At 38.8% G+C, this 19,904-nt stretch overlaps 1 protein-coding gene across 4 annotated transcripts in view; it reads left to right on the top strand.

Annotated features, from left to right (window-relative positions):
- The first annotated feature begins 102 nt into the window (after nt 1-102).
- The window catches only part of SAMD8 (sterile alpha motif domain containing 8), a 48,444-nt gene continuing 28,642 nt past the window's right edge, over nt 103-19,904 (top strand). For 3 of the 4 annotated variants that reach the window (XM_081225813.1, XM_081225811.1, XM_081225814.1), the window contains exons 1-2: nt 103-313; nt 18,260-18,852. In XM_081225813.1, coding sequence (XP_081081939.1) covers nt 140-313; nt 18,260-18,852 — 767 coding nt within the window. In that variant the 5' untranslated portion in view covers nt 103-139. The remainder of the gene's footprint in view (nt 314-18,259; nt 18,853-19,904) is intronic. The other variant, XM_081225812.1, reaches the window with a different exon arrangement.

Raw genomic sequence — 19,904 nt, 5'->3', positions numbered from 1 at the left:
GCCCCGCGTCCCTTCCGGTTTCGGCCCCGCCCCCGCTCTAGGGCTCCACCTCCCGCCGGTAGGGCCCCGCCTCCCGAAGCAGTTCCGGTTCGGATTCGAGCGGCTGTCGGCGCGGTTGAGACCAGGGCCGGCCGGAGCAATGCCTGCACGCAGCCGCCACCGCCCTAGGGTCCACTTCGGCTCTCCTATCCGGGCTCCACCGCCGCTTCTTGAGGCGTCTCACTCCGGCGAGGCTCGGAGGGCGCTGGGTTCCGACAGCTGCTCAGACGCCGACTCGGAGGTGGGTCTGGGGAGCCCGACTCGGACCGCGGAGGTGAGCCGGAGCTGAGGCGGGGAAGAGGGGTTTGGGAGGCGCCTGCAGCCAAGGGTGAGTGGAGAGTCGGGGATGGAGCCGGGGGCTGCCACGGACAGGGATCCGGAGGGGCCCCGGGAGACCGCTGAGGGAACGTGGAGAGTCCCCTTTAGCATGGAAATGGAGATTGTTGAGCCGAGGGCCTGAGGGGCGTGACGATGGCCCGAGACAGAGGGGTAAGGAGAGGTCGAGGGGAGAGCGAGAGGGAGTGGGAGGCTGAGGGAAATGTGGCCTTGAAGAGGCAGGGGCTTGAAGGTTTTGGAAAGCTGGGTAGTGAGGCAAAAAGACCGAAGGGGTACCGCGGGAATATGGGACCGGGGGAAGAGATGCTCTGAGATTTGGCACTGGGGGCGCGGAATCAGAGGAGCCGGACCAGGGTCGATGTTACCACCTGGCCAGAGAGAGGGAACCGGGGTGGGACTGACGAGATCTCTGACCAGAGTGGGTGGTGGTAATTAGGGGAAGGATTTAGGCTTGAAGAGGAAAGGGCTATTGGGTGGCAAGTCGTCTGGCTTTAAAGGCCAGAAAAAGAGAAATAGGGTCAAGAAAGAAAAGGAGCCCTTGGAGGCTCAAATTTAGGGCTTTGGCATTTTCACAGGTGTCTTTCAAAGCATGGAAGATCACTAGGGTAATGTATTTGGGTTATGGGGCTTTCTCATTCGTGGACAGTGAATACTTTTAAGAATCTGGGGTGGGAGGGTTGATGTTAAACACTGATTTGCCCAGAGGACTAGGGGAAGTAGTGAAAAGGAAGTGATGTTTGGAAAAGATAGTGAAAGGAGTGATTCTGTAAATAAAGATAATCATTTGGCTTTCTTCTAACAGTAATAGTGCGTTTCTTTTTTTTTTCCTTTGTATTTTTCTTAAATTTAAGTTTATCTTAAGTACCAGACAAGTTTAGACTATCTTTTTTCAAAAAAAAGATTTAATACATTACCTTTAAATTAAAAAAACTAAACTGGAAACAAGAATTTGGACACTTAGTTTTTACAGATACTCAGTATCAACTGATTTCACTTTGGTAGCTTGAGTTGACACATATTGGCCACAGGGTAAAGATGTGGTCAATACAAGTGTCTGGGTTAAAAAGGTACATAAAACGGTATGTGAAATCACCACAGTCCAGGAGGCTACCAGATGTTCCTCTCACCTGTAACTCCAGAATTGGAGTTGTGTCTTGAAAATTGGAAGGAGGGTACCTTGACAGATTTGCAGGACCAATGCTTTGCAGTTGTTGTATGAATAATACTTTTAGTAGAGTTATCTAGAAGAATAAGAATAGACGATGCTTGTAGTTGTCAGTTAACAGAACTGGGATAGGTGGGTACACAGATGCCTTTTATAGAAGACATCGAACCAAAACCATAATTATGCCAGAAAAATAATGATTGCAGTATTTATACTCTCTTTAGTTGAAATAGGTTAATTTTCTTTTGTAATTGTTAAATTATAACATGTCTTTGTGAAGTGTTGACTTTAGCCATGTCTCATATGTTGTTTTACTTTTACAACCTTTTATCCTATTATAGGTTTGCAAAGTTGTTGACATTTCAAAACAAACTTTTAATCAAGTATTTCTAGTCTAAATGGGTATCCAACGGTTTAATCTTCATGAGATGATAATTTACTGATTGCAGCAAGCTGTTAAATTAATTTATGTATATTGACTATATGTCATATCTTCAAATGCTCAGTAGACTAATAATTATTTCTTCAAAGGAGAGGTGAATTCTTAACTTTGCTTTTAGCTATTGTTAAAAGATTAACTCCAAGGGGCTTCCCTGGTGGCGCAGTGGTTGAGAGTCCGCCTGCCGATGCAGGGGACACGGGTTCGTGCCCCGGTCTGGGAGGATCCCACATGCCGCGGAGCGGCTGGGCCCGTGAGCCATGGCTGCTGAGCCTGTGCGTCCGGAGCCTGTGCTTCGCAACGGGAGAGGCCACAACAATGAGAGGCCCACATACCGCAAAAAAAAAAAAAAAAAAAAAAGATTAACTCCTTTTTCTTTAAATTAATACAGTCTTTAGTTGAAGAAGTATATATAGTATTACTATTGTTTATTTATGTTTATTTACCCTCACTAGACTGCGATTCTCTAGAGACCTTGTCTTCATACTTAGCTCTAAATAAAAGTCTTGGCATGTAAAAATTTGCTGAACTGAACCAAAATATAAGAACTCTCTATTAAGGTTACATCTTAATGTTACTGCAAGATTAAAGAAACTGTTACATGAATTTGTACAGTTAATACATTAGCGTCCCTAATAGTTAGTCTTTGTTTTGCCTTGACAGTTTTCACAGCCACTTAGTTGTAAATAAAATCAGTTTTATGGTAGAGCAGTTTCTCTAAGGCAAGAAAATGTATATTACTCCAGAAGAAGCCATTATGACTGCTGTGGCAGAACATGCAGATATATTTAGATAATCACTTTTGATTTCAGTAGCATCATCGCCATTCTGCAAAGACTCTTTACTTTGCACAACTACTTGTAAACATTTTTATTTTGTTAATCACTAAGATCTTCAGTGCTTTTTCAGAACTTTGCCGCAGCTGACTTAGAGACATTTTCATGACTTTTCTGAGAAATGAAATTTGAACATTGTTTTTGGGAAAATGTTGAATCACAGATGTTCTAATGAATATCATCATTATTATTTTGTCTTATAAGAATGGCCATATTAACTAATTATTCTTTCAAAATGCTTACCTCCAGGCCTGATGTAATACTCTGGTGTTAATAATAGGATGTACCTAGCACAGCCATTAATCATAATAGTGATTCTTACTTTAGGTCTTATGATTCTCTTGGCTTTGAGAAATCAGGAGGTTAACTAAAAATTAGAGGAGCATGGGCCAGGCACCCTTTGAGAGCAATTCAGTGTTTACATGCTGCCTTTGTCACTGGTAATTTGTCATTTGAATATGTGGATATGGATTTGTGACAGACCTGTACCCCCTCCTCCCATACACATAGCACCATCATAAGTGGATCTTAACCTAGCTGAGTCTAGACTTCAGGCTTCCATATTTGAAATATTTTGTTACTTTACTAAATGCTGGGCCCTACTAGTAATAAAATCACCTCACTGCAGAATGTAACATATGAGTCTATCTTGGCTTTTGTTTAGGATGGTAGAAACTAGGAAATCTTCGTCATAATAGTTTCAGCACGGTGTTTCACCGTTAAACAGTGTTTTATGATATGTACCTTAGAAGAATGTTGTGGAGGCAGAGACCTATGTTTGTATTTGTCTTGAATATTTATTGTGGGCTTAGTGTAGCTTTTGAATTGTGGCTGAGGACAAGAGATTTATTTATTTATTTATTTATTTATTTATTTAATACTCTTAGATTTGGCACTGGGGCAAGGAATTTTTATTTATTTATTTTATTTTTGGCTGCATTGGGTCTTCGTTGCTGCGCGCAGGCTTCCTCTAGTTGTGGTGAGCGGGGGCTACTCTTTGTTGCGGTGTGAGGGCTTTTCATTGCAGTGGCTGCACTTGTTGTGGAGCACGGGCTCTAGGTGCACAGGCTTCAGTAGTTGTGGCTGGCACATGGGCTTAGTTGCTCCGCGGCATATGGGATCTTCCCGGACTAGGGCTCTAACCCGTGTCCCCTGCATTGGCAGGCAGATTCTTAACCACTGTACCACCAGGGAAGCCCTATATCTATTATCTTGACCCTTTTTTCTGTTCTCTTAAAGTTCTTGACAGGTAAGTTCTAGTAGGAGGTGAGAACCATGAATTCTGCTAATTTAGGGTCTTCCTGTAAGTTAAACTGTGTCACTGAGTTATTGGAAATGCCTACAAATTGGCTTTAGTGTGGAACTTTGAGACTAAATTAAATCTATGTCAGTTTCATCAATACAACATTGGTATGAAAGTCAGAGATTGCCAGACCATACATTAAATTTTGGGGCCAAATCCAGTATATTTGCACAATATTGTAATGGAGTTTGAAGTCTTGAGCAAGTTTCTCATTTTCTATTATGTTGATTTGATTTGGGGGTGTAGCATATTTAAAAATGAAGGTTTTTACCAGTCAATCTGTCAGACCACTACTAGCCTGCCCAAATATTATTTTAATGATTAGAATAAAAATTTGAATTTGATATACTTGGCTTCTTTACTGGTGTGCTCTGGCATTTTGCCAGGTTAAGGATTTTTCATCAAATTTACCACTAAATTTTGACCATTGTGTAAAAACTTTTACTGCAACTGAGGATATAACCTGCACAGTGTTGTCTGTTAGATTCTTATTCACTGAACTGAGACAGTTCTGAATGTGGTAGAGAATTAGGTACAACCAGATAGTGGAAATCTTAGTTTAAAGGCAAGTTGGAGTCAGAAAAGGTTTGTGTTCTTTGGTATACATGACAACCTTTTTTAATAATGGTATATAAGAGTGCATGGTTTGTGCAGCAAAAAAAAATGTCCCAAGGCTAAAGTGCAGCCAATAGAATGATAATGTAACTGAAGAAACAATTTAATTTATTTCAAATGTGCTACCCCAAATTCTGCTGCTCAGTGGGACATAGTAAAATGGTAGAAGATCACTGCTAGAGTTTCAAAACTGGTAGGAACTGGTTCTGGGTCTTTGAAACTGTTTTGTAATTATAGCAGATTCACAGATACTTGGAAACATTGCTTACTAAGAAAAAGTAAACTACCTTTTGATAACTATAAAGGGAATATAATAGTTTTTGTTTGCTCAATGAAAAGATTTTAATTTAGGATTAAAAATTTTTGATGGGATTTTTTTAAAGCTGAATAGGGACTTCCCTGGTGGCACAGTGGTTAAGAATCCACCTGCCAATGCAGGGAACATGGATTCGAGCCCTGGTCTGGGAAGATCCTACATGCCACGGAGCAACTAAGCCTGTGTGCCACAACTACTGAGCCTGCACTCTAGAGCCCATGAGCAACAACTACTGAGCCCGAGCGCCACAACTACTGAATCCCACGCACCTAGAGCCCATGCTCCGCAACAAGAGAAGCCACCACAATGAGACGCCCACGCTCCACAATGAAGAGTAGCCCCCACTCGCCACAACTGGAGAAAGCCTGTGAGCACAGCAATGAAGACGCATTGCAGCCAAAAAGAAATAATTAATTAGTTAAAAAAAATAAATAACAAGTGTTGGTAAGGATGTGGAAAATTAGAACACTTGTGTGTTGCTCGTGGGAATGTAAAATGATGCAGCTGCTTTGAAAATGGTATGGTGATTCCTGAGAAAATTAAACAGAACCTACCAAATGACCCAGCAATTCCACCTCTGGATATATACGCAAAAGAAGTGAAAGCAGGGACTTCCCTGGTGGTCCAGCGGTTAAGACTCTGCACTCCCAATGCAGTGGGCCCGGGTTTGATCTCTGGACAGGGAACTAGATCCCACATGCTGCAACTAAGAGCCCGAATGCCACAACTAAGACCAGGCGCAGCCAGATAGATAGATAGATAGATAATTTTAAAAAATGAAAGCAGGACTTGAAAAGATATTTGTATACACCTATGTTTATAGCAGCATTATTCACAATAACTAAGAGTTAGTTAGGGCTTCCTTGGTGGCGCAGTGGTTGAGGGTCTGCCTGCCGATGCAGGGGACACAGGTTCGTGTCCCGGTCCGGGAAGATCCCACATGCCGTCGAGCAGCTGGGCCCGTGAGCCATGGCCGCTGAGCCTGCGCGTCCGGAGCCTGTGCTCTGCAACGGGAGAGGCCACAACAGTGAGAGGCCCGCCTACCGCAAAAAAAAAAAAAAAAAAAAAAAGTTAGTTAGAAGCAACCCAAGTGCCTACTGATGGATGAATGAATAAACAAAATGTGATATATACATAGAATGGAATATTATTTAGCCTTAAAAAGGAGGGAGGTTCTGATATATGCTACAACATGGATGAAGCTTGAAGATATTATGCAAAGGAAAATAAGGCAGACACAAAAGGACAAATATTGTAGGATTCCACTATTGTATCTAGAATAGTCAAATTCATAGAGACAGAAGGTAGAATGGTGGTTGACAGGAGCACAGGGGAGGAGACAATGGGGAGTTATTGTTCAATGAATATGGAGTTTCCATTTGGAATGATGAAAAAGTTCTAAAAATGGATGGTGGTGATGATTGCACAATGTAAATGTACTTAACTCCACTGAACTGTACACTTAACAATGGTTAAAATAGTAAATATTCAGTTATGTATAGTTTAACACACACACATGCACACACACACACACACAAAGAACACATAATCATATCTGTGATGCAGGCATTAGAAAGCCAGTACTGCCACTCTACAACTGCAGCTGCTTCCTGACACAAAGTCAGTGACTAGAAACTGAAGAATTACTTGTACACTCACATACAACCAACATTTCAATAGTCTTTCTTGTGGATACCCAAAACTTCAGGAAAATGGCCCCTACTTCACTTTCTGCTTTCCTCTCATGTCAGAGCATCTAGTTGGCTGAACCTAATTCACGTTTAGAACCCTAGTTGCAAGGGATCCTGGGGAATAATTTTTACCTTTTTAGCCTCTGTAGTACAAAAGACAACTAGAGGGAGATTGGAAAGGATCCTGAGTGCCAATTCATCATATTTGTCACAGGCACTGAGTCAATGGTGATTCATAGATGGTGATACTCCTTGTAGTCAAGTCATCATTTCCAGTAGTTGGCCAGATTGTCCTGCAGCTGGTCAGTCACAAAGATAGGATAGGACAAAACAAATAGCTTCAGTGAGGCAGAATAGGGAAAAAGTTTGTTGATAGTTATTGTCTCCTTTTGCAGTTCTGGGCTGATTGTGCTTAGTTTGTTAAACCTAATATACAGTATTTGCAGTTTTATTATGGTAACTGAGTTTTAATAAGTAAATGAGTTATTTATATTATCATGAAGATAATTTAATGCATATCACTCCATTGGTATGCATTAAAGGCTCATTGATTAAAGAACAGCCATGCTACTGTTAAGAAATACCAGATAAGCTGTTTTCATTGTATTAAGTATGGAGATAAGATCATGGGAAATATGCTGAGCTCTTTTGCTGTCAAGCTGCTGACATCTTTAATTAGTATGAATTAAATTTGCAGAGAAAAGAAATTTTCTAGTAAATGAACAAGTTGATGTGCTGAAAATTGCATTTTTTAATAGTTTTCAAGGGACTTCCCTGGTGGCGTAGTGCTTAGGACTCTGCGCTCCCAATGCAGGGGGCCTGGGTTTGATCCCTGGTCAGGGAGCTAGATCCCACGTGCATGCTATAACTAAGGAGCCCTCCTGCTGCAACTAAGGCCTGGTGCAAGCAAATAAATAAATAAATAAAAATAAATAAATATTAAAAAAATAGTTTTCAAAAATTTCTCACCGGAGTCCATCCAAAAGATAAGAAATGTTTTGTTCCACTCTGTACAGAACAGTCAGCTACTTTAGCTTATCTGTTATCTATGAGTTGGAACTAAGTTTGAGCAATGCCTCTTGATGGTAAGATTCTGCATGAGTGGACTATTCTCTCAGTGCCTTGATAATAACATATTGACCTTTGATAACTAATTTCTTAATTGCTCATGATTTCAGAATAAACTTCTTTTAAATTTTATCTCAAATTGAAATGTTTCCTTTACGTACCAGTTAACATTTTGGACAAGTACCATGCTTTGCATGCAGTGCTTTTTGTTGTGGATCAAACTTTAATGACGTAGCTAGGAGTGAGTGTCTAAATAATATGTCAGATTTTTTTATTCTATTATTCTACTTCTATAAATCTAACCCAAGGCACTGCAGTACTATTTGTAATAGTAATAAAATTGTGAACAGTTGCTGACAGTGGGGAAATGGACAAATTATTGTATAGCCATACAATGGAATATCCTTTTCAAAGGATAGTTTGATAACATTAGACAGGACTCATGCAATAATGTTAAGTAAAAATGATACAGAATTACCAATGGTATGATTTCTCTATAGAAATTTTCTCTATAGAAAATTCTGTGGATGAAGGATAAATAAAAAATTACAAGCATTAGTTCTCTGGGGGGTAATTTGAAATTATATTTTAAATGTTCTTCAACAAATATGTGTCGCTTCTATATATTTTTCTGTCTTTTTATTGTAGAAGTGCATTACTTTAAAGGATCCAAACAATGCAGAAATTTGTAGACTACAAACTATAAAAGTCCTTCAGTCACCTACCTAGGCAAATGAAGTCCAGTTTATCAACTTGTTCTTTTATGGATTTTGCTTTTGTTGTCATATCTAAGAAATCTTTACCTAACCTAAGGTCAGAAAGATTTTCTCCTGTGTTTTCCTTTTTTTTTTTTTTCTCCTGTGTTTTCTTTTAGAAGTTTTCTAGTTTTAGATTTTACATTAGGTCTGTGATCCATTTCAAGTTAATTTTTTATATGTGGTGAGAGGTATGGATTAATGTTTTTTTTGCATATGGATATTCACTTGTTCTAATACGATTTGATGGAAAGACTATCCTTTCTCCACTGAATTGCCTTTGCACGTCTGTAGAAAATCAGATATCCATATGTACGTAGGTCTATTTCTGGATTCTGTATTCTGTTCCATTGATTTGTTTATCTTTATGCCAGTACTACTTTGTCTTAATTAGGGTAGTATGATAGAATTCTAAAATGACCTCCAGTGACCTTTGTATAGTGGGAAGGACCTGTGAGTCTGATTATCACTCTGATTATGTTATATGGCACAGTTGACTAAGAAAGGGAAATTATCTTAGTGGACCTGACCTAATCAGTGAGCAAAGGACTGGGCTTTTCCTGGAGAAAGAGATTCTAAGTACAAGAGGCATTCAACAAAGAAAAAGCTGCTGGTTTTCTGAATAGGAGGAGGCCCTGAATGCCAGTGGCCACTAAATTTACAGTAATTTGTTACACAGCAGTAGAAAACAAACACTGTATATAGTAAGTCTTGTAATTAGCTATCTAATCTTATTCTTTTTCAAGGTTGTTTTGGTTGTTCTGTGTCCTTTGCATTTCCATATCAACTACTGAAATAAGTTTATCAGTATCTATAAAAAAGTCTGTTGGGATTTTGATTGGGATTCCATAAATATATAGATCAAATTTTGGAAGAATTGACGGATGGCAATGAAAAATTAACCAGTCGATCTAAGAAAGAAACGGAAAATTTTATCTGAGCCAAATTGAGCACTGTAACCCAAGAACAGCACATCAGAAAGCTCTCAGAGTTGTTCCACCAATAAGAAGTGTAGGCATAGTTAGATAAGTTTTTTTGAGACAGAGGGCTGTACATTAAATGATGTTTTATTGGCAGTTACACACTCTGGATCTAAAAGTCGTGTGGCCCCTTACAAGATCAAGAAGGAATGTTATCTTTCTTTTTTTAATACATTTATTTATTTATTTATTTATTTTTGGCTGCGTTGGGTCTTCATTGCTGCATGCGGGCTTTCTTTAGTTGTGGCGGGGCTCGTCTTCGTTGCAATGCGTGGGCTTCTCATTGCAGTGGCTTCTTTTGTTGCAGAGCACGGGCTCTAGGCGCATGGGCTTCAGTAGTTGTGGCACATGGGCTCAGTAGTTGTGGCTCGCAGGCTCTAGAGCGCAGGCTCAGTAGTTGTGGCGCACGGGCTTAGTTGCTCCGCGGCATGTGAGATCTTCCCGGACCAGGGCTCAAACCCGTGTCCCCTGCATTAGCAGGCAGATTCTTAACTACTGCACCACCAGGGAAGTCCTGGATACATACATATATATATATATATATATATATATATATATATATATATATGTATATGTATATGTATATGTATATGTATATGTGTATATATATGTATATGTGTATATATATGTATATGTGTATATATATATATTTATTTAGATGTTGGGGGTAGGAGTTTATTAATTAATTAATTTATTTTTGACTGTGCCGGGTCTTCGTTTCTGTGCGAGGGCTTTCTCTAGTTGTGGCAAGTGGGGGCCACTCTTCATCGCGGTGCGCGGGCCTCTTACTGTTGCGGCCTCTCTTGTTGCGGAGCGCAGGCTCCAGACGTGCAGGCTCAGTAGTTGTGGCTCACGGGCCCAGCTGCTCCGCAGCATGTGGGATCCTCCCAGACCAGGGCTCGAACCCATGTCCCCTGCATTAGCAGGCAGATTCTCAACCACTGCGCCAACAGGGAAGCCCCTGGATATATTTTTGATAGGCTGATTGTTGGATAAGAGAAAGAGAGGGGACAAGGATGATTCAATTTACCAAGTTCAAAGGTGGATTCTTAAATAACTGCGCCACCAGGGAAGTCCCAAGAAGGAATGTTATCTTTTAAGGAGTTGTCTTGCTGGTGCTAGGAGAATGTTGCTCTTTAAGCTGAGCAGGTATTTATTGCCAACGGGGGAGGTTTGGTTGATACGTAATACAGATACACAGTTCTCAGTAGTGGGGAGAGAGGGGGCCAAAGGGCAGAGAAAAAAATTTTATGTTTGAATTCTTCTTGTCTGGACATAAAATATGAATTTTATTTCACAGCATTTTTATTTTCTTAAAAATTTGAATCTTTTGACCCACCCATGTCACTATTTATTTAGATCTTTAATTTCTCTTAGCAATGTTTTATAGTTTTTAGTGTACAGATCTTTCCCATGTTTGGTCAGATTTATCCTTGGGCATTTTATATTTTTTGGTGCTATTGTAAATGGTATTGTTTTGTAAATTTCAATTTTTTTATTGTTCATTTCTAGTATATAGAAATACAATTGATTTTTGTATGTTGATATTAAGCAATCTTGCTAAACTAAATTATTAGTTCTAGTAACTTGTGTTTGTGTGTATGTGTAGATTCCATTGAATTTTCTACATAGATTATCATATTGTCTGCAAATACAGTTTTGTTCCTTCCTTTCCAATCGTATGCCCTTTATTTCTTCTTCTTGCCTTATTCTACTGGCTAGATTGCTCAGTGTTTTACCGAAATGGTGAGAGTAGACAGTCTTGCCTTGTTCCTGATATTAAGGGGAAAGCCTTTAGCCTTTCATCATTAAGTATGATGTTAACCATAGGTTTTTCAAAGATGTCCTTTATCAACTTAATGAAGTTTCTCTTTATTTCTCATTTGCTGAGAGTTTTTCATTGGGAATGAATATTGGATTTTGCCAAATGCTTTTTTGTGTCTTTTGAGTTATTGTGTGGTTTCCCTGTTTTAGCCTATGGTGAATTATTTTTATTTTCAAGTGTTAAACTAACTTTGCACTCCTGAGATAAACATCACTTGGTTATGTTGTATTATCCTTTTAAAATATTGTTGGATTTGATTTGCTAAGATATGTTTAAATTTTTTGCTTTCATGTTCGTAAGGGCTATCAGGCTGTAGTTTTATTTTCTTGTAATGTCTTTGTCTGGTTTTGGTATCAGGGTACTACTGGCCTCGTGGAATGAATTCAGAAATATTCCCTCCTCTTCTGGAAGAGTTTTATTTTAGTAGTCCATTTCTCCCAACTTTTGTGCTATTGTTGACATATTTTACTTACATATTTACCCATATATCTACCATTTCTGGTATTCATATTTTCAAATGATGGCATTTTTGTTCTGCCTGAAGGACTTCCTTTTCACATTTCTGGTAGCTCAGGTCTGCTCGAGATGAAATTATTCAGCTTTTGTGTGTCTGAAAAAGTATTTGTTTTACCTTTGTTTTTGATCGACATTTTACCAGTCATAGAATTATAGGTTGATCATTTTTTTTCTTTCAGTGTTTTAAAGACATTGTTTCACTGTCTTCTAGCTTGCAACATTTCCAGTGAGGAATCTGCTATCATCCTTATCTTTGTTCCTATGTGTATAATGTGTGTATCCTCTCTTTTTACTTTTAAGATTTTCTCATTGTCATTGATTTTTGAGTAATTTGATTATGATATGGTGTGGTATAGTTGTTTTTGTTTGTTTGTTTTTTATTTATTTTCGGCTGCGTTGGGTCTTTGTTGCTGTGCGCGGGCCCTCTCTAGCTGTGGGAGCGGGGGCCACTCTTTGTTGTGGTCCACGTGCTTTTCACTGTGGTGGCTTCTCTTGTTGCGGAGCACGGGCTCTAAGCGTGTGGGTTTCAGCAGTCGCGGCTCGTGGACTCAGTAGTTATAGCTCATGGGCTGTAGAGCGCAGTCTCAATAGTTGTGGTGCACGGGCCCAGTTGCTCCGCGGCATGTGGGATCTTCCCGGACCAGGGCTCGAACCCGTATCCCCTGCATTGGCAAGAGGATTCTTAACCACTGCGCCGCCAGGGAAGGCCTGGTGTGGTATAGTTTTTTGTGTGGTTCTAATGTTTGGAGTTTATTGAGCTTTTTGATTTGTGTTTATAGTTTTTATCAAATTTTGAAAAATGTTAGCCATTGTTACTTCAGATATTTTTTTCTGTCCTCTCCTCTCTCTCTTGTTGTTTGGGGACTACAATTATGCATCTATTAAGATGTTTGAAGTTGTCCCACCTCTCACTGATATTCTTTTCATTTTCATTTTTTTTTAATCATGGTAAAATATACATAACAAACTTATATTTTAACCATTTTTAAGTGCACAGTTTAGTGGCATTAAGTACATTTACATTGTTGTGCAACCATCACCACCATCCATTTCCAGAACTGTTTCATTATCCCAGATGGAAACTTTGTACCCATTAAACAATAATGGGTATTTGTCTCCTACGGCACAGCCCCTGGAAACCAACATCTACTTTCTGTCTCTATGAATTTGACTGCCTCATCCAAGTGAATCATACAATATTTGTCCTTTTGTGTCTGGCTTATTTCACTTAGCACAATGTCTTCAAGATTCCTTTTAAAGGCTGAATAATATTCTCTTCATTTTAAAAAATTCTGTTTTTCCTGTGTTTCATTTTGAATAATTCCTATTATGTCTCCAAGTTTACTAAACTTATGCAATATCTGATCAGCTGTTAATCCCATCCAGTGTGTTTTTTTTTTTTTTAATTTTTTTTTTATAAATTTATTTATTACTTATTTATTTTTGGCTGCGTTGGGTCTTCGTTGCTGCACGCAGGCTTTCTCTAGTTGCGGCGAGTGGGGACTACTCTTCGTTGCAGTGTGTGGGCTTCTCATTGCGGTGGCTTCTCTCCTTGTGGAGCACAGGCTCTAGGCTCATGGGCTTCAGTAGTTGTGGCACGCAGGCTCAGTATTTGAGGCTCGTGGGCTCTAGAGTGCAGGCTCAGTAGTTGTGGCGCACGGGCTCAGTTGCTCCGTGGCATGTGGGATCTTCCTGGACCAGGGCTCGAACCCATATCCCGTGCATTGGCAGGCGGATTCTCAACCACTGCGCCACCAGGGAAGCCCCCAGTGTGTTTTTTTTTATTACATATCTTGTAATTTCACCTCTAGAAGTTTGAGTTGGATCTTTTTTATGTGTCTATATCTCTATTTAACTCTTTGAACATATGTAATACAGTTATCATAACTATGTTAATTTCCTTGTCTGATAATTTTATTATCTATGTTAGTTCTGGGTCAATTTCAATAGATTTTCTACTCATTATAGATGAATTTTTCTACTTCTTTGCATGCCTGGTAATCTTTGGTTGGTTGCCAGACATTGTGACTTTACCTGTTGGGTGCTGAATACTTTCTTATTCCTATTAATATTCTTCCGCTTTGTTGTGGGATGTAGTTAAATTACTTAAAAACAGTTTGATCCTTTTGGTTCTGCTTTTAAGATTTGTTTGGCTGGACCAGAGACATGTTTAGGTTTAGGGCAGGATTTCTCAATATCAGCACTATAACACTTTGGGTCAGATAATTCTTTGTTGTGAGGGGCTGTCCTGTGCATTGTAGAGTGTTTAACAGCATCCGTAGCCTCTAGTCTTTAGATGATCCCCTAGTTGCGACAACCAAAAATGTCTCCAGAAATTGCCAAATATTTTGGGGGGGGCAAATTGCCCTCAGTTGAGAACTACTGTTTTTAGGGTTAATTTTGCCTTACTACTATGGAAAGATCTTATTGTGTACTCTACCCAGTGCCCCATGAATCATGAGATTTTTCATTTTTTTCCAGTCTGGTTGTTTATAGTAGGCACTTTTAGTGGTCTTGTGTGAATACTGGGTGTTACTGCCTCTAATCTTTCTGGGTGGTTCTTTTTTCAGTCTTGTTTGGCTTCCTCACATATATGTGCTGATCAGCATTCAGCTGCCTATTCAAGGGAGATCCTTTGCAAATCTCTGGAGTTCCGTCTTAGTCTGCTTGGGCTGTTATAACAAAAATACCATAGGCTGGGCGGCTTAAACAACAAATCTATTTCTCACAGTTCTGGAGGCTGAGGAGTCCAAGATCAGAGTGCCAGCAGCTTTGGTGTCTGTGAGGGCCTGCTTCTAGTTCATAGCTGGTCATCTTCTAGTTGTGTCTTTACATGACAGAGGGAAGAGAGAACTCTCTGGGGTGTCTCTTATAAAGGCATTAATTCCATTCATGAGGGTTCTGCCTTCATGACCTAATCACCTCCTAATACTATCCTATTGGGGGATAGCATTTCAACATATGAATTTGGGGGGAATATAAACATTCAGTCCATAACAAGTTCTTTGTGTATCTTTCTCCTCTCTAGTATTCTATCCCAGGTACACTAGCCACCTTGATTTCCCTAGATTCTCCGTCCCATTTCAACTCACCAAGTCTGCTGGGCCTCACCCAGTTTATATCCTGTACCACTCATGGCTGGGGCAGTAGGGCTCACCTTGTTTCCTACTCTCAAGGGTCTCCTTTGTTTTCTGGTGCCCACTGTCTTGAAACTGGTTTTCTCCCCATATATTTTATCTATTTTTTGGCTGTTTCAGGTGGAAAAGTAAATTCGGTTTCTCTTATTGCATCTTGGTCAGAAGCAGAAGTCCCTTTAACTGATAGTTGATTCATATTAATTATTGGTTAAAGCTGAAAGTATTCTGAAACATTTACTTACCTAAATTTCTTCATTATGAATATTTGTATGAAACTTATAGCTGTCATATTCTTCGTTAAAAGTCTCCTGTCCCCTGTAGTTCCTGTGGTACAATGTAAATATTAAATTGCCTTGAAGCCTTTTATCATCTGTTAATATACCTCTTTAATGCAGGTTTTCATAGTGTTATCTAAATATGGGCCTCTGACTGTATGTAGTAGCATACAATTAACGGGTGTGCCCTGACCTGATGAAGCACAACAGTGCAGTGTGTCATGCTTTTACGGCATTGCCACAGCAGGCTCAAAGACTTCCAGGAGGCTTTCTTATATGATAACTCATATTTTCTAGCAGCTAAAACGCCAGCATCAAAGCCTGTTTGTTAGACAGATTGAGGGTATAAAGAACAGATTGTTAGCCAGATTGAAGGTGCTATAAGAGAGAAAAAAAAATAACCATGAAAGAGATCATTTTGAGCAGTGTGTGAGATGAAACTACTGAAGAATAAGGCTAAAAGGATGGGGGTGACTTGGAGCCCGTTGGTGGTAAGCTGTTAGAAAAAGGAGAAAGGTAGCAGAACAGAAGTAAAATGACAGAAGGAATCTGGCCTTATTTTGAGAAGAGCTTCTCATACTTATTACATCGTAATTGTTGCAGAGTTTGTAGCATGTGTTTGTTGGATATTCAGGGATGAAATAATTTATTCAGAGAATACCTTGGGGAAGAGATACGTATGTAGTGTGTAGGATGAAGCCATCTGGCTATCTGTATAGACTAAAACATAGCAAAATCATTTAAAATGGAACTATATATATGTAATACATGATATAAAATTATATATATCAATGTGTATAAATTCCATGAGTTGAAAGTGAATAAATCATAATTCCTTGGCCTTTGGGATGACACTGATATACTGTAGGTAAAAATTTAAAAGTTGAGTATGATTTTTTGTAGCTCTGCAGTATATAAAACTGCATGTACTGTTAATTTTTTAAGACTGAAAAGCTATTGTGGATTAATACTATTAAAAGCTCTGTTTTGAAACACTGTGATTTAAGGTTTCCAAAAACTAGGATTGCTTTTTAGTAATTAAGAAACATATTTAATGGGCATGTTTCTTGTTGGCTGAATACTTTTGATGGTATAAGAGGTACTTAGGTAGTTGAGTATCTGCCTTTTTCAGATGATTATAAGTATTCATGGCAAGAGTTTGTGTGGATAGAAGAATGCAGAAGTAGCAGCTTTTTACTTTCCTTAGCATAAGGAAGCATAGAAAGTTTTTCATAGCCAAAAAATGCATGTTGTAAGGGAATGATAAGCACTAAAATTAGGAATTACTACATCTGAGAGGAGAGGAAGGGGTTGCTATCAGGGAAGGACATTCACTTGTATTGATGTTTTGTTTTGCTTTTAAAGCAAACTTTTAAAATCAAGTTCAACATATGTAAAGTGTAGATCATACGTATACAGATTGATGAATTTTCACCTGTATAACTAATACCCAGATTAAGAAACAGAACATATGTATTGGAACTGTTTGGTTTTTTTTTTTCTTCTTTCAAGCTGGGTAGTGGGCACATAGGTGTTTGTTGTATCATTCTTTCTCCTTCTTCTTTTTTAATGCTTTAAAGTTTACCTACTGTGGGTTTTTTTTAAAAATATAATATTTATTTATTTATTTTGGTTGCACCAGGTCTTAGTTGCGGCACGTGGGCTCCTTAGTTGTGGCATGTATGTGGGATCTAGTTCTCTGACTAGGGATCAAATCCGGACCCCCTGCATTGGGGGCGCAGAGTCCTATCCACTGTGCTACCAGGGAAGTCCCCTTACTGTGTTTTTTAAAAATCATCTCAGAAGGAAATATGGTCTTCAGAGATCTGGAAAATGTCAGAAAGCCCACAGGCTTTAGTAGTTGAGAAAGTACTTTAGGGAACTAGGTTTTTTCTCCATGTAGGCCTTTGTCTCCTGTATATCTGATAAAGTTTATAAACCTGATATAGGCCCAAGTTACTGAACATTTTAAAATGGAAAAATAATATAAACAGAACTGTGTGGGATCAAAGTAGTAAAAATTATTAGTACTTTTTGAAACAGTACATTATTGGCCTTTTATAATTGCAGTATAGGGAATTTCCCAGGGGTCCAGTGGTTAGGACTCCGTGCTTTCACTGCTGAGGTCCCGGGTTCAATCCCTGGTCAGGGAACTAAGATCCCGCAAACCACGTGGTGAGGGCAAAAATTAAAATTAAAAAAAAAAGGAAATACTATAATTGCAGTATAAAATATGGCCCCTCAAATTTATGGTACATTGAAATGTTTTATCACTAAATCTCAATGATAGTTTAAGAAGAAAATTCCTTTTTCAGTTCTGTAATGGAATATTCAAGGTATAGAAAGAAATGAGCTGTTAAGATATTTATAGATACTTATATCTAGTAAAGGCTTTATATCTGTTGTAGAAATTATTTGTATAGTAGATAGAAATATGCTTAATCTAAGGGGTTTCCTGCAATTAGTTATCTATCTGCCTTTGTGGGGTTGTGGTTTTTTTTGGAGGCGGGGTGGGGGGAATACTTATTCCATGAACATGAAGATTTCTGAAATTTGATTTATTTTTACATATAACAAATCTTTCTATATATCTCATTTTATGAAAAGTGTTGAGTTATTTTTCTCACTTGTTCTCACCAGTAGGCTTTTTCTAATTAAGTTATGGCTTGCTGTCGTGTGGAAAAGCCATTTGTAAAATATTACCAAAAAAACATTTTGTAAAAATGTTCGGTCATTAGCTTTCCTTCTGCTATTGGGGTTATATGCATATAATAATTAGAATGTTAATCTGTTGAAAACTACTCATTAATGAATAATTTTTGTCTCTTTTACTCTCGTCTGGAAGCCAATAGGGCAGTGTAGATGAATTACTATTTCTGATGTGTTTATGTGTATTTTGTCTTCAAAGGAGTTGTTAGGACACCCTGAAATTTTTGTTTTATTTTCCTGTTTTCCCTTGACAGGCAGTGGAAGAGGAAATGGCTTTTCCTAATCAGCTCTGCATTCGCCGCTGGACTACCAAGCATGTAGCTGTTTGGCTGAAGGATGAAGGCTTTTTTGAGTATGTGGACATTTTATGCAATAAGCACCGACTTGATGGAATCACATTGCTAACGCTGACTGAATATGATCTCCGGTCTCCTCCTCTGGAAATCAAAGTCTTAGGGGACATTAAAAGGTTAATGCTGTCAGTCCGAAAATTGCAGAAAATACATATTGATGTTTTAGAAGAGATGGGATACAACAGTGACAGTCCCATGAGTTCCATGAGCCCTTTCATCAGTGCTCTTCAGAGTGCAGAGTGGCTCTGTAATGGGGAACCTTCACACGACTGTGACGGACCCATCACTGATTTGAATTCTGATCAATACCAGTATGTGAACGGTAAAAACAAACATTCTATTCGAAGATTGGACCCAGAGTATTGGAAGACCATACTGAGTTGTATATATGTTTTTATAGTGTTCGGATTTACATCTTTCATAATGGTTATAGTCCACGAGCGAGTGCCTGACATGCAGACCTATCCACCACTCCCGGATATATTCTTAGACAGGTAAGTTTTGTTTCTACTTGCCAAGTTTGTAGAAGATAGCTGTACTAACAATGGTAATGATATATTCATGATAATTACGTTGTTTATTATTGTTGTTTTGGTTGATATATACTTCCCATTTGCTTTATCTGGTACTATATAAAGATATGCTTTAGAATTACCTTTTTCCCTTAGAGTAAACTAGACCTTAAGCCTAGTTGAGTAGGAAGAACCACTGCTTAATTTATTTTTCTACAGCTATGTTATACCTCCTTGGGCACTTCAGATTTTAAAAGGGTTTCCTGGAATGTTATATGTAATAAATGGAATTTGTTTACTTTTTTCAAAAAAAAAGATGAACAGGGTTTTGCTTCTTTTAAAAATATGGGGAGGTCTCATGTATCATCAAATAAATTAGAACTATCACAAATACAAACTGATTCATGGATAGTATTCTGTTTTTATAAATACTGAATGCATAAAAAAGAATATAGTATATTATATGAAAAATAAGAATAGAACAAAACTCAAAACTATTAGTTTTTATATTTGTGGTTTTAAAAAATCTTTTGAAAATTTGTAGTGCTGTCTGGTTTTTATAAAACGTTGTGCCCCTGAAATTGAAACTGTGATTAAAAATCTTCCAACAAACAAAAGCCCAGGACCAGATGGCTTCACAGGCGAATTCTATCAAACACTTAGAGAAGAGCTAACACCTATCCTTCTCAGACTCTTCCAAAATATAGCAGAGGGAGGAACACTCCCAAACTCATTCTATGAGGCCACCATCACCCTGATACCAAAACCAGACAAAGATGTCACAAAGAAAGAAAACTACAGGCCAATATCCCTGATGAACATAGATGCAAAAATCCTCAACAAAATACTAGCAAACAGAATCCAACAGCACATTAAAAGGATCCTAGGGCTTCCCTGGTGGTGCAGTGGTTGAGAGTCCGCCTGCCGATGCAGAGGACACGGGTTCGTGCCCCGGTCCGGGAAGATCCCACATGCCGCGGAGCGGCTGGGCCCGTGAGCCGTGGCTGCTGAGCCTGTGCGTCTGGAGCCTGTGC

This window comes from Mesoplodon bidens (assembly GCF_964165515.1).
Source record: "Mesoplodon bidens genome assembly, chromosome: 1".
In the NCBI taxonomy this organism is placed as follows: Eukaryota; Metazoa; Chordata; class Mammalia; order Artiodactyla; family Ziphiidae; genus Mesoplodon; species Mesoplodon bidens.
The sequence above is the reverse complement of the archived record's forward strand: the minus strand, read 5'-3'. Positions and strand labels throughout refer to the sequence as shown.